The sequence below is a fragment of the Pogona vitticeps genome, chromosome 3, assembly GCF_051106095.1.
Source record: "Pogona vitticeps strain Pit_001003342236 chromosome 3, PviZW2.1, whole genome shotgun sequence".
Lineage (NCBI taxonomy): Eukaryota > Metazoa > Chordata > Lepidosauria > Squamata > Agamidae > Pogona > Pogona vitticeps.
Window position 1 is genome coordinate 260,819,380 of NC_135785.1, and position 15,103 is coordinate 260,834,482.

Below are 15,103 nucleotides of genomic sequence, written 5' to 3' on the forward strand. Positions count from 1 at the left end.
GGCAGGAATAGATTAGTTCCTTCCCCTTCTTAAATGTGCAAACGCACAAGACATTGGAATGTAAAGCAATGGAGACATCACACATGAAAACTGGAAGGGAAGGTGGCACGTCTTGCTCCCTTCCAATTCTTACAGAGAACAAAAGCATGATAGGGACAAAATGCTCTTTTTAAACCTATAAATCAAGGGCTCTTTGTCCAGGTTCCCTTATGTTCATATAATCTGGCACAGAAGCTGTATTCCTAAATTTTTAACACCACCAGATTTCCATTCTGTCCAGCCTTCAGTTCTCTCTCAAAAGATGCTTACGTTCAACCTGTTTGTTTGTTTTTTAATGTTGTGTGCTTTCTACACAACAAAGGGCCTGGCAGATAGGAACACAACACACACAACACACCTTGTTCGCCAGGCATTCTTGTGCATAAAAACAGGGACATGAAACATCATTTCTGGCAGGCATACCTTGACTCCTTGCTTGGTTTCCATGTTAAGTACGGTTTTCATCTCCTGGAACACTGGCCTAGGGGGCCAGAAGGCTATGAGTGTGTGGGGGGCAACACGGCTACTTCACTAGCCCACTGTGTTTCCAAGCTTAGTCCTGTAAATTTAACATGGAAACCAAGCAAGCTCGTAGCAGAGGCATGGATCGCTCCAGATCTCCGTTGTTAGCTTGTCACATTCCCGCGCAATTTCATCACATGGCGTGTTCAACATGGAAACATAATGTGCAACTACAACAACCACAACAAAGGTATTGCAGCACCTTTAAGACTGACATGTTTACTCCAGCGATGGAAAAAGTGCCCTGTTTCTGCGAAGCTCAAGGAGAAACAAATTTAAAAGGGCTGCAATACTTTTTGTTGCTGCTAAAAAATGGACTAACCCAGCGATCTCTCTGGAAAGTGGGCTGCCAATTAAAGCAACCCGTGGTTCCGGTAATTAAGTGGGGTGTGGAGTGGGGTGTAGGATTACATGTACAATTACACATAGTGTGTGAACAGCCCGTCCTTTGCATAGAGTCGACTGTTGAATTTCATTTATTTATTATTTATTTATTTGTTATATTTATATCCCGCCCATCTAGTCACCAATTTCCTGGCACGGCCGGGGAGGACTGGAAAGGCTTTCTAGCTGAAATCCCAAAGAGTTTGCTATCAGTTCCTGCAGTTCCTGCTCAACAGTATCCGGTACGAAACTACAGAGGCAGCTTTCTAAGTTCCCAGTGCTGCAAAACAAAGTTTCTGAGGGCCGCAAGAGGTGGATTTGGGGGTTGGAGAATCTGGGGCTCAACCTGAAACAGGATATTTGGTGACTGGTGATTGCAGGGGCCACTGTTTTATTTCGATTTGCCACCCAATGCAGGCAGACATGGGACAAGAAAATAAAGATTCCAGCATCAGTCTGTTTTGTTTTTTTCATCAGGAGAAAACTGCCGGGCAGAATCGAAGGTACGACATGACTTCTAACTTGACCACGTGAGCACTGTTCACGTACGGCATAAACTGCCGGGAAATAAGAGCTATACATTGTGTGACTCTTCCCCTCTGAAACAGTGACATGAACTGAGATATCAAGGACTGAAATAAATAAGAATTTCTGAGGGAAAATGGGAGGGAGGACATATTGGCATGATTTCAGTATTACACACAGGTTGTGTGTGTTTTCTGTCAAGTCAAAACCAAATCAGAGTCATCCTAATAGGGCTTTCAAGGTAAATGAGATATTTAAGGAGTAGTTTTACCAGCCCCCCTCCCACTGTAAATTCCCATGGATGAGTGGGGATTTGAACCCAGGTCCACTGAGGCCTTTGTCTGCCACTTTACCCAAAACACCACACTATCTTCAACCACGGGTCCTGGAGATCTACTTCCATGCTGTGTAGCATATCAGACAGCTCAACATAGATTAGGTAATATCATTTGAAACGGGCTCCACAGCTTTGCTTGAGGGAGCCGTCCAGAGGGGCCGAACTCCAACTAGAAAGGACGGACTCTGAAATCCAACAAAATCGGAGGCCCACAAGTTAAGGAAGGCTGCTTTGAGGGGTAGGGGAGCTGGGGTTACGAATGGAATTCACTCACTTCAGCATGAGGATTCCAAAGGACAGGGGCGGCTGGTTAGCTCTAGAAAACCACAGTGACGCAGCCTGGAGATGGAAGGCCTGTAGGAAAGCCCAAACAGCACATTTCCAGGTCACTTACAAGGAGAGTCATCTTGCATCCCAGAGAATTCACATCCGCCTTGGCCCCTCACCAGCATGCAGTGCAGCTATCGTCACAAACAAGTCTACAAAAGAGAGCCTCTACAGAGACAGACAGGATGAAGTCAAACTACCGGCTATCTTTGTTTGGTTTGACCTTCCAGAGAAAGGCATGGGAGTCCCTGGTAATAGCTTTCCCTTGCCTGCCTGCCAATGAGCTCAAGGCTTGCGATGCCTCTCTAGGCTCACCACAACCCTGCAAGATGATACGGGGCGCCCTGCTGGAGCAGATCAAAAGATTTACAGGTCCAGCACCCAGCTTCCCAAAGTCGCCGGAGAGATGCCTCCAGGGGAGTCCACAACAAGGACGGGGCGCAACAGCTCCCTCCCCGTTTTGCTCCCCAGAAATGGGTACTGGGAGGCAGGCTGCCTTTGAGAATGGAAGAGCATACACAGGTATCATGATGGGTAGCCACCGACAGCCTGGCTCTCTGTGAATCTGAGGTAGGTTAGACTGAGACACGGCAACTGCCCAAGGTCACCGTTGTGCATTGCACACACCTGACAGGACATGTGCGCCTTTTGCACTTAGGAGGCACACAAGAGATGCCGCATTTTGCAAACGGAGAACTGGTCCTCGATGACTTCCACATAATTATTCAGGCTGGAAGGAAAGGTTGCATCCAAGGGCAGAACCCCAAATCGCTCTCACTTAAGGACTGCATCTATTTTCGGGAAGAGATGCTTCAGAATTTTCCTACTAACCCAGACACCAGGCGGACCCAACACAGAGAGCAGCCCCAACAGCCTGTACATATTCAAGAATTCCATTTCTCGAGCAAATAATGGTTTTCTTCAGTGTCCAAGTAACTAATTGGGCATCTTATGCTAGCCAACCGATTTCCCATTCAAGGTGAGACCATCTTAGAGGCAACTGTACGTTTTTCTTTAAAACTGAGGGTACGATTCTTAACATAGGGAGAAGACCCATAATTAATTGTCTTACATTCTGAACAGAAAATGGGTTGTGTAACCAATTGTAAGGACAGCACTTCTACCACTAGTGCCCCTTAATCTGCACCAGTCCCTCGGGAAAACAATTTGAGAAAATGACAGAAGCCTGAGACACAGAAATGTACAAACAGACACACAGAATGCACTTTAGACCATCAAGTCCTCATAAATCAACCGGATGGTCCCTCCTTATTTGGCTCCGACATTTCTCACCGTTCCCTTGCAAACATTTAAGTTCTGATCCCAGCTGAAAAAGTTTGATCTGCCAAACCAAAACTGCAGTCACCCGCTTTCAAAAGGAAAGCATATCGGTTTTCTGTGGCTGGCACAATCGACCAGCCCCTCTCCAAGCTATACAAGGTATACATTAAAAAAAACTTGCACTCTCCTTTTGATGCCCCCAAAATGAGGAAAAATCCTCTAAATCATGGTTTCCGTGGAAACGTTGGCTCTTGGTTCTACATGATTTCTCCACGGTTGCAGGAATAGTGAGAGGGGACGGAAGCCCCTTTGCAGTGCCAAGTCCAACGCATCAGTCAAAATGGTTGCAGAATCTCCTTATGCATCCGGGGTGGGGCGCCTCTTCAGTTACAGCCAGAGGTCCGTGTCATTGCTTCTTGGTCGATTCTACTAAGAGAATGGGCCAAATCCCAAAGAGAAACTATTGAAAGGAAGGGAGAAAAGAAAGGTTTTCTTAGACCGTGGGGCCAGAATACAGAAACAGAGACCACTTTGAAGATCCTCCTCTAACTGCTGGCGACAAAATGATTTATTTCTCAATATTCTCCACAGAAGCGACGTCACGCTTGTACACTAGTTAAGACAGGGAGTCCCCAGCTGAATAGCAGAAAACCTGGCTTGCTCGTATGAATTTAAAAGCAACTTCATCTACTAGTGCTACTCTTGGTTGCTGCTAATAACGACAAAGTTGCTGCTAAACACGGAGGAGCTAGCTGGGAAAGAAAAGAAGACTGACATCAATAATAAAGGACTCACATTTATTGAGTGTTTATACTCTAGATCAGATTGCTATCCAGAGAATTACTGTTCTTGCATCTCTGCATTTTAAAAAGAGCTTTACAGATAAAGCGATAAATACAGAATGGCAAAAAAGATACACATGCCCTCCCCAGTTTCACACTGTGTAAACCACACTGCCTGGGATTTGTCGAAAGAAAGGAAATGTACAAGGAACCTGGCCTCCTCAGGTTTGGCTGCTGGGGGTTGTGATCTGGTGACTTAGGGCTCACGTGCCTGCAGAGAGGGCTCTGAGGGCCAGCTGTGGCCCACGGGCCGTAGGTTTGCCATTGCTGACCTATGTTGATGTTGTGAACACCAGGAACACAAATGATTGACATTCAGGAGGACGGTGATGCCAGAGGGAAGGCCGGCCTGGTTCAAAATCCAACCATCAAGCAGAGGAAGAGCAGTGGCCGGACACTTGCTTCCACACACACCCCAACAGAAAGAACATTTGACATCAATGGCCACTCACACTGAGGAGCCGAAGGGAGACAGACTCATTTAACAGCCAAGGGTCTAAAGGTTTCTAAGTTATTTATAATTTTTGTGATTAGTTGTAATCAATTTTGAAAACTATTCAATCAAATGTGGGGTGTAAATAGACAATTAAATCTAAAATGGAGCATGTCTTGGTTTGCTGTTTTAAAACCCTAGCCCATCAGGGAGTCTTTCTCTGCTCCCTCCGTACAAGGAAACCAAACGTGGACTCTGAACAAATGCTGCCTCATCTGACTTTCAGCAGCAGCTCAACAGAGTCACTTCCTACCTATTTTTCTTTTAAATCAGAGAAGCCAGTCATTAAAACTGGGACCTCCTCTATGCAAAACACGTGTTCGATCATTTAGGAATGATTTCTGGGCCTGCTTCACCAAGTTAGAGTGGGACTACAATTCCCAGAATTCTTGAGCCTTCAGGGCCCAGAGTAATGCAAAGTAAAATGTCCAAACTCAGGAACAGTCCTTGCTGGGAACAGTTCAAGGGATCTGCCTTGTTCTGCCTTCTACCTCCCAAGAGTAGCAAATCAGAAGTTTCTGGACAGGCCATCGACATGACTAACTCGCTGTCCGGCAACTGCATTCCAGCCACTGATATCAGGAGGAAAATGTTCTGCTTCTGAATCTGAACAGAGAAAAGCTGTACAGTGGTGCCTCGATTGACGATTACCTCGTTAGATGAGGAAATCGCTTAACAATGTTTTAAATGGGAAAAACTGCTTCACAATGATCGGTTCCCTGCTTCAGGAACCGATTTTTCGCTTTATGACTATCAGAAAACAGCTGATTGTCGGGATTCAAAATGGCCAACCGCTGTTTAAAATGGCTCCCCGCTGTGCTTAGGACGGATTCCTCGCATTACGGGCACCGGAAAATGGCCGCCCTATGGAGGATCTTTACTGGACGCTGAGGTATTTCGCCCATTGGAACACACTGAGCTGTTTTCAATGCGTTTCAATTGGCTTTTTCATTTCGCTTGACGAGGATTTCGGTTAACAGCGATTTGAACGGAACGGATTATCCTCGTCAAGCAAGGCACCATTGTATATCTTAACAGGTCTGTGTTATAACAACACTCGTGTTATTAGTGCTCAACGGATGTGCGGTTATTTGGACAAACTGCTGCAGCTGATTCACTCCAAGTGCGCTGCAAATTAATAATTATAAGATCTCTCTTGACTCTGTCATTCAAGACACACAGCATGTGGCCCCCCCATCCCCATTATGATTATGTCCACTAACCCAAGATTTCTAGGGAGTGTTTCAGGATGCCAATAAACTGGAGCAAGTTCAGAAGAGGGCACCAAGGATGAAACCAGGCCCTATGAGGAAACACTGAAAGAACTGGGTATGTTTAGCCTTGAGAAAAGACTGAGGGTAGATATGATAGCACTCTTCATATACAGTACTTGAAAGGCTGTCACACAGAGGAGGAGCAGGATGTGTTCTTGATCATCCCAAAGTGCAGAATAATGAGCTCAAGCTACAGATAATTCAGATTTAGGCTGAATATCAGGAAAAATGTCTCAACTGGTGGAGCAGTACAACAATGGAACCACCTACTTCGGGAAGTGCTAGAGGCATTCAAAGGAAAATTGAACAACCATATGTCAGATCTGTTTTAATTTGGATTCCTGTATTGAGCAGGAGGTTAGACTCAACAGCCCTTCCAATTCAATTCTGAATTTTCCAGTCCTACATCAGTAGATTCATGAATTAATCCCATTTAGAACTTGTAACAAACCTTGTGCTATACACATGCATCCCAATTGGGCAAAACTGACAGCTCTCTAACATTTTTTGAGAGTCCATTTTAAGATCTGGAATATCGTGCTGGTAAAAGGAAATGAACTTGCTACAAAAGAATTCAAGCACGCTGTACAGCTCAAAAAATTTATTGGGAAAATAGACATTGTATATTCTGTTCTGGAATAATAAATATAAATAGGAAATGATATTTTAAAAACTTTGAATAAAATATAGTAAAAAGATTTGAGGAGATGGTGCACCCTTATTTCTTCTTCTCAAGGGTTATATGGACATTGCAGATTTTACATATTTCGCACCTTTTGGTTTCTTCTATAACAGGAAAAAAATCAAAGAACAAAAAATAATAATAATCACTATTGCATGGTTTATTCTAGGAAGCCCTGGCCATAAGGTGGGCAACTGTCTCTGCCCTTTGAAGGGCATATTATCTAGAAAAGCTGATTGCTTACCTTGACCTTTGGTCTGTACTTCAGGAAAAGTGTCCTTGAATATAAGCTAGAAGGAGCAGGGATGAAAAACAAGGACACCAAAATCAAAATCATCATTTGCTTCAGTTCACTACGGTCCAGCAGTTGACCATGCACCCAACTATCCCCGCTAAAGCTCCCTGAAACATCAACTTGCCAAGACTAACAGAACAGGAGGGTGTCCAGAATGTTTCAGGCCACCATTTAGAGATAGCGGGGTCATGAAGCAGAAACAGCTTCTCGCCAGCTGCTAGGGGAGAGCCGGTTTTGGCTTACCTTTCTACAAGGTGTTGTTTATCGGCAACTCCCCTTTCAACATTTACCAAACATTTTTTTACTTCCTTCCTCTGCAAGTTATGTTTCTTTCCTGCCATTACCCCAGCCGGCTCACAGGGATATAAATGGCCCTCCCAATCTCCACTTTACTCTCACAGCAACCCTCGATGGTCAGCCAGGTTGAGAGAGAATGATCTGTTCAAGGACACACAATGATCCTGGCTCTCCCAAGACCCAATCCATTCGAACCAGAAGACCCACACTTTTGTGCTGTTTTTTTTTTAAATCTCGTAGACCACTTTCTACCCTTAGAGGCAGGCCAATTTTCTTTCTTTTCTTTCTTCTTCTAAAAATAAATAAAACTGACTGCTGGCTAGTTCTGGGCCTCCCAGCAATGAAGAGGTGGAGGGATGGGCATACAGCTTCTGCTCAGTCAGATCACACTCTAGACTGAGCCTGGAGGACGAGGGTGGGGGCAAGAAGCAGCACCCACTGTTCCCTCCTGCTACCTCCTCACACACTCAGATGCTGCTCCTAGAAGCGGGAAGAGGAACACAGTCCAGGTGGCAGCTTTGAATCATTAACAGGAATAGTTTTTTGGTGTTTTTTTTAACCAAGCAAACCCTCTCAGTCTTCTCAAAATAAAACAGTTTACAAGTTACAGCTGGCATAGGGTACGGGCAAGAATGTCCTCATGCAGAGACCACAGAAGAGAGGGCTACAATACCTGAACAAGATATGAAGGTAGGAGCCGAGGCCGGTGAAAATGTGCCACCAAGCGTGAAATTGTGTCACAACGCTCACAAGAGGCGGCAGCTTCTCACGTAATCCCCTGTAGAAGGAAGAAGTGACAAAGTCATCCACACCTACTTGCCTCTAAGACCGCCTTCACCAGCTAGGCATTTCCCTCTTGTGTTGACTACAATTCCCACAACCCCCAGCTATGATGCAAGATTATGGGTTCTGAAGTCCCAAAACATCTGGAGAGCATTAGGTTGGGAACAGCTGCTCTAAACCAGCCAGCTATATGCTCTTTCCATTTTCCTGGGCTTCTGTACCAACTTTCTAGAAACACTAGCAATATTTTCCTCTCCCAACAGCTTGCCAACTATGAATTTTTGAATCTGACCCTGAAGAGCTGAAGCGCCCCATCATCGATACCCAACATTCCACAATCTGCAGACATTGAGACCGGTCAGTATGCCCACGTGCATAGTTAAACGGCCCATTTAAGACCAATTATATGGGAAAAGAAGTACAGGAAGGGGAAGCACTGGGTGGCTGAAAAACCGTGGAGACAGGCTCGGATGCAACACAACGCTGTACCACTATTCAGAGGTGTTGTATCCAACCTTGGAGAGAGCAGCTCAAGGCTTATCCTTCTGACCAACATGGCCTGAAGTTAAGACTCTCAGAACTGCAGGGCAGGGAGGCTACAGAGTCAACTCCTTTCACTTCACTTACCTCAGTTTATCACAAAAAATGTTGTCTACATTCCAAAGGAAAAATCCCAGCAAAAAAACGGTCAGGGATGTATAACCCAGCCCCCTAAGCCATGGGTATACCCTACAGAGAGAGAGAGAGAGAGAGAGAGAGAGAGAGAGAGAGAGAGAGAGAGAGATGAATATCTTAAATATATCCTTCAGTTTTAGATTATAATACATCACTGCAGACAGTTTCAGAAAAATCTGCTGAAAAAACTTCTGTCTCTACGACCCAGTGGGGGTTGCGCTTACCACTGGAAAAATGCAAACATAAGGAAAAACCAAAACTGAAGTGAACTACTATCCATTTGATTTCAGTCTGGAGGTCCTGGATTCATTTAAAAAACAACAACAACACGGATGCTCCTAGAGATCTCCAGAAATCGAAAGGGGATTTGTTCTCAATTAGGGTCCCTGTTCCTAAACAAGCTTGGGGGCTGCTTGCACTGTGCAGACTTCCCTCCTCTGTTGTTTGTATTCATTACGCTCTTAATACCAGGGCAAAAGAAAGGACAATGAGCTGATGCCATGTCACACAGTGGTTGGACCATCTTCACGCAACCACGCACAACTCAGCTTCTTTGCCCTGCTGAAGATGATGTTGGCATGTTTACTTTGCAGATGGCAATTTGTATTGCACGTGGCTGAGTAAGTGCCAGCCGTACCAAGAGCCAAGAAATCCTACGGGTCTGCACTGCTCCATAAAAACTGTCAGGCAGAGTCCATGTCGAAAGCAAGAGGACTCTGGCCACAAAGGCTTTATATGATGATAAGAGAGATAGAGAGAGAAGGGTGTGTGTATATGCCATTTTAGACATGCAATGGGGCCATAAAATCAAGGAAGAGATTTTCATAAATTACAGGATACATATCCAAACCCAAATTGCATTTCTTGCAGAAAACTAATCACAGGTTAGTAAAAACCCAGTGAAATTTCCTTCCCTTCTCCCAGTTTCATCCTTCTAATATTAGGGAAGTTCCTCTCACACCACTGAGAGTCTTTGAGTGTTGTGCTGGATTCCTTTAAAAAAATTAACCCAAGAACTCTGTAAAAATCTATGGGACTAGAAATGCTTTGAAGTTGTAAAGAATTAAATATTTTTATTTGAAATTACAAAGCAATAGACTGGATCAAACCAAAACACCTGTCTGGTCTGACAATCAGTTCACACAGGGCGAGCGAGCTGTCTTTTGAGAAGGCCACTGGTGGGAAGATGACTGCAATGGGACCCTGGGCCCGATATTTTGGATGCTGTGAACATGAAACAGCTGGCATCTGTCTTTCCTGGGAGCTGAGATGCTGGTTCACAGCTCCCAGGAGGGATGTCCGCAGATGTACGTGACAGAATTTTTAAAAAATTCCAGATGTATTTTACAGTATGACAGGATGCTCCTTTCAGTTGCAAATAACTATACAGTGGTGCCTCGCATAACGAGCGCACTGTTTAACGACGAATCCGCATAGCGATCTATTTTTTTAGATCGCTAATGCGATCGCATTGCGATGTTTTAATGGGCAAAACATTGCATTGCGATGATCAGTAAGCGTTTCACTTACCGATCTTCGCATTGCAATGTTTTTTAAACAGCTGATCAGTAGTCCCAAAATGGCCGCCGGGTGCCCAAAATGGCCACCACAACCATTTTCACGCGGTTTCCTCGCTTACCAAGGGCGCGAAAATGGCGGCGCTATGGAGGATCTTCGCTGAACTGTGAGTTTGGGCCCCATAGAAACGCATTAAACAAAGTTTAACGCATTCCTATGGGTTTTCCCGTTCCGTTTAGCGATGTTTTCACATAGCGACGATTACTCCGGAACGGATTAACGTCGCTATGCGGGGCACCACTGTAGTTTGAAAATAGGGCAGCACCTACATTACCTTACATGGGAATAACCTGATTACAAATACTGAAAAGACAGCTTTTCTGAGTTGCCCGGATTTCCATAATACATAGGGTACAGGGGGGAAAAATTAAAAATATTTTGTACTAGCATAAGTGTATTTTATGATTTCCTTTGTTGTTTTGGGCTGCCCTCACACAGCCTATGTGAAAATGCTGGTTGACACCCTGTTGAATACGTTATGCCACGTAACGCTGATGCTGTCATCATCATCTGTGATTTTTTTGGACATTAAATGTTTCTGACTCCTCTTCTGAAGGTCTCAAGATTCCTGCATAAACCCCTTTAATCCCCAGGAAACTACTTGGGGCTCCAAGATGGAGGAGAAAGTCTTTACAGTAATTATCAGAATTGTTGCGAGCAAAATTTTAAATTTAAGACATGTTGATAAAGCCATGTCAGCGGGTTGACTTTACTTCGGGGTGGCGCTGGCGTGGGGTGAGGAATATTTAATTTCTGAACAACTGCCCTTGTTGATGATGTCACTACCCTAATAAGGCATAACTTAAGGCAGCAGGACTTCAGCCAATGTCTAATACAGGATCTTTGGGCACTTTCTGTAAGCCAGCAGAAGAGGTCCCAACCAAGATGCTTTTCTGAATTTATTTTCATTTTATGACTGCAGAGACCTTGTAATGGGTCTTACCACTGATATTTGAGAGAGGCTGCTACACTTCATAGCAATAATAAACTTTGCTATATATAAATTTGTTACTGAAAGAGAGCCTGAAATTAAAAAGAAGAGTTTGAAGAAAAAGACTAACATCTTGCTCTATCTCAAACAGAATAGAATCATATTTGACTGGAGGAACACAGAGATTGATCAGGATAAACAAAAGTTTGATGATGTTACCTAAAGCAAATGTGTTTGTATATTTTTGCTTCAGACAAGGGATAGTAACTTGGGTTGGATTTTTTTTGGTGTTCCTAATTTTGTCTTAACTGCAACTTGATTTCCTGAAACTTTGAATACTTTCTTTAAAAAACCTATTTTCTGATACACATTTATAATTTTTTTATCTTAGATTTTTTTCTCCAGGGAAATTATTTCTGAACTTTTCCTGGGACTTTTTGCTGAGAGCATCTAAGAATTCTGGACTTCGGAGTGATAAGATACGCATTTATTTGAAAACAGGGAATTCACAATGTCTACATTAGTTGGACTGAAGGTTGAGTTGGTATTCAACCAAGCTAATGTTTAATACTAAACCTTTGACATTTCATTTGTTATCTACTGTGCTTTACTTAATGCAGTTAACATATATTTCATCACCATTTCTGGCTGTCACACTCTATGCATCATTAGGTATGCTTTAGAATATATCTGTTACTATTATTTTTAATACAATATATTTCTGTCTTCACTATTTTTATGGACCTCTCCAGCTTGTGGTTGCGTCTGTTGAAATAAATTTTAAGTTAATTGCAGCACAGTCCTGGCTCAATGGATATTCTCCATTAACTCACTGGAGCGAACTAAAACAGTATGAATAAATAATCCCCTTTTCACACCTGGGCCTGCAGGGATACAAGCAAGCTAAAGTACAATCTTACCACATCTAAAATATCTACTGAAAGAAAAGGAGAAATTGATTCACCTTGTTAGTGACCTGTGTCTATTCCCCTGTATCTGGAAGGCTCCTTTGAAACTCATTTATACTACCATTCTCTATCCAGAGTGTTTAAAATTTAATCTGCTAGCTGGATTTGTTGCTGAATTTTAGTGATGCAATTTACTTTGGTCTATAGCAGACACTCTCGGGCAGTGGAATTGTTCTCTAAACTGGCTGACGTTGCTCACAAATGTTCTACATGAGAGACAGGGTTCTTCATCTTCCTCCAAGATTTTTTTCAACTACAATATCCATAATCCCTAACTACCAGCGAGGCTAGGTACAGTTTGGGGACACTGCAGAGAAAAATATGCAGGCAGCTGAAGTTCTCCCACGTCAAGCACATTCACTTGTAGCCAAGCTCAAGCCAAACTCAGGGTTCGACGTATATTAGAGCTAATGTGTACAGAACTGGTTTAGAAATCTGTCATGGTTTTTATCACCAATGCCCAAAAAATATGCCATCAAGGTAGCAATACGATGTGGTCACAGACTACAGAAACATGCAATGCTAGGTTCACTGGCTGACCAAATGGGACCAAGCTCTTAATATGGATGGACCCACAGCACAATGGAAAAAAGGATCCCAAGGTAAACTGCGCCCTGACAGGAACTAGCCACTGATATCAGTAAAATGTAGACATGGGCTACTTGTATTCGTATCCCTGGGGATACAAATACGAATTGGGAGGCACATTCCCCCTCCCCCAAACTGTCCGGTCCACTCACTGGTCACCATGCAGCATCATCAGCGTCGCACCAATTGTCAAAGGAGCCCAGTCGGGTCTTCCCAGCCTCCCTGCAGAGCTGACTACTCTGGTGAGATGGGCCGGAGAATCGCCCCACTCAGCTGATGAATAGCTGGCTGAGTAGGGAGGTGGGGAAGTGCCATCCGGGCTCCTTTCTGGATTGGCACTATTCATTCATTCATTCATTTTCATTCATTCATTCATTTATTGGATTTCTATCCCGCCCATCTAGACCAAAGGTCTACTCTGGGCAGTTTACAAATTTAAAAACAATAAAACCAAAGACATATATTATAGATCCAAGGTGGCGAAGTATAAGAAATTAAGATACGGCAGGGAGGAAAGCCTGCCCAAATAGCCAGGTTTTAAGTTTATTCCTGAAAACAGGAATAGAGAGGGAGCCAGGTGGATCTCAACGGGCAAGTTGTTCCAGAGGCGAGGGGCCACTGCCGAGAACGCCCTGTTCCTCATTCTTTCCTTCCGGACCCCGCTCGTCGTTAGGCCCCTCAGCCGCCTGGCCTGCCTGGAACGAGTAACTCTGGAAGAACTGGGTGGGAGAAGGCGCTCTGCCAGATGTCGAGGTCCTAAACCGTTTAGGGCTTTATATGTCATCGTAAGAACTTTGAAATCAACGCGTAAGCGAATGGGCAGCCCATGCAAGGCGGCCAGTGTGGAGGAAATATGGTGGTACCTTTTCACCCCTGGCCACCAGATTTTGTACCATCTAAAGTTTCTGTGTCAGTTTCAAAGGCAACCCCATACAGAGCACATTACAGTGGTCTAATCTTGAGACTACGAGTGCATGGACCAAAGTGGTGAGCGCCCCCACATCAAGACAGGGATGCAGCTAGGCAATCTGCCAAATTACAACAATGAAGGACCCAAGCACTACGCAGCGACCACTGAGTGGACCGGCCAGTTCTGGGGTGAGGGAATGGGCCCCAGTGGCACCTGTGGTGCTCCGATTCATATTCATATCCCCAGGGATATGAATACGAATAGCCCATGTCTAATAAAATGCTTTTTTTGTGAAGCACAATTGTGATTGCTGCTTAAACAAACAATGGTGCATGGCCACATAGCCACTGCTCTCTGAAGTCAACAGCACTGGAGGGAAAGACTGCAACAGTTTAATGACTGCCAGAAAAGCTGAGAAGCTACATCAGCCATTCCAGTTTCTCACAGGAAGCTCGTCCTTGATTAGATAAAGTATGGCCTCCATTTGAGACTTAACTCGTTACTTACCATAACACTATATATACAGAGCGCAGTACTAAAACAGCCACCAGTGTTCCATACATAACCTGGGGAGCAGAGGAAAAAAGAAAGAAGTGTTAACATGCTCTCTGGCACAAGAACAGCCAAGAGCCATACGGCACCTGAAGGATCAATACTTTTTATTTTGCACAAGTTTTCACAAACTATAGGCCACTTCTTTAGATCCCTGGTAGAACTTGCAAGGCACTGTGTTCTTCTCGAGCAGGATGAGTCCATGCTACATTTCCTTGTAGAAAAGGGGTTTCACACCAGGATAACATATACTGTACCTGGAAGTTTTAGGATTGGCTTAATATTGACTAAAACTTTGGTTTTGGACATGAATAAGTAATTAGAGGCAGGCTGAGGGAGAAGCCCACAGGCTTACAAAAGGAGAAAAAGGTAAATGAAAATACATTGAATGGTTCCTCTGTGGCTGACTCCGAAAACAGGCACACCTAAAACGTCCGAAGTCCCGTACATGCATTGGCTATAAGCAAAGAAGCCCTAATTGTCCACGTCTGCTCTAAAGCAAAAGTAGAACCCCTCTGGCTCTCTCCAAGATATCTGAACCACAACGCCCACCATCCCTTTCAAAAAATGTTGCCTACAGTTGTTCACAATGTAATAATCCTAAAAGTCTCAGAGTTTCTGTAGAACCTACAAAATGCACACTGTACTCATTTACTACCACTGTTTGATGCATTGAGTCCTTTTTAGGCAACATTAAGTTAATGAGTTCTTCTAGGACTCATATACATAATTGTCTAATATTTCATCTCCTGCCACACCACCAGATAAAACATTTTCTACAAGTCCTCTTTCCCTTTCAATGTTCTATTCACTGCAAAAT

General features: G+C 43.9%; 1 protein-coding gene across 2 annotated transcripts in view; it reads right to left on the minus strand.

Moving 5' to 3' along the window:
- Positions 1–1,026: 1,026 nt before the first annotated feature.
- The window catches only part of ACER3 (alkaline ceramidase 3), a 48,040-nt gene continuing 33,963 nt past the window's right edge, over positions 1,027–15,103 (minus strand). Inside the window, exons 7-11 of one of the 2 annotated variants that reach the window (XM_072993463.2) lie at positions 14,239–14,297; positions 8,709–8,810; positions 7,972–8,076; positions 6,951–6,996; positions 1,027–3,875 (exon numbers count right to left, since the gene is read on the minus strand). In XM_072993463.2, coding sequence (XP_072849564.1) covers positions 3,822–3,875; positions 6,951–6,996; positions 7,972–8,076; positions 8,709–8,810; positions 14,239–14,297 — 366 coding nt within the window. In that variant the 3' untranslated portion in view covers positions 1,027–3,821. Of the gene's footprint in view, positions 3,876–6,610; positions 6,811–6,950; positions 6,997–7,971; positions 8,077–8,708; positions 8,811–14,238; positions 14,298–15,103 lie in introns of those variants that run through there. The other variant, XM_072993464.2, reaches the window with a different exon arrangement.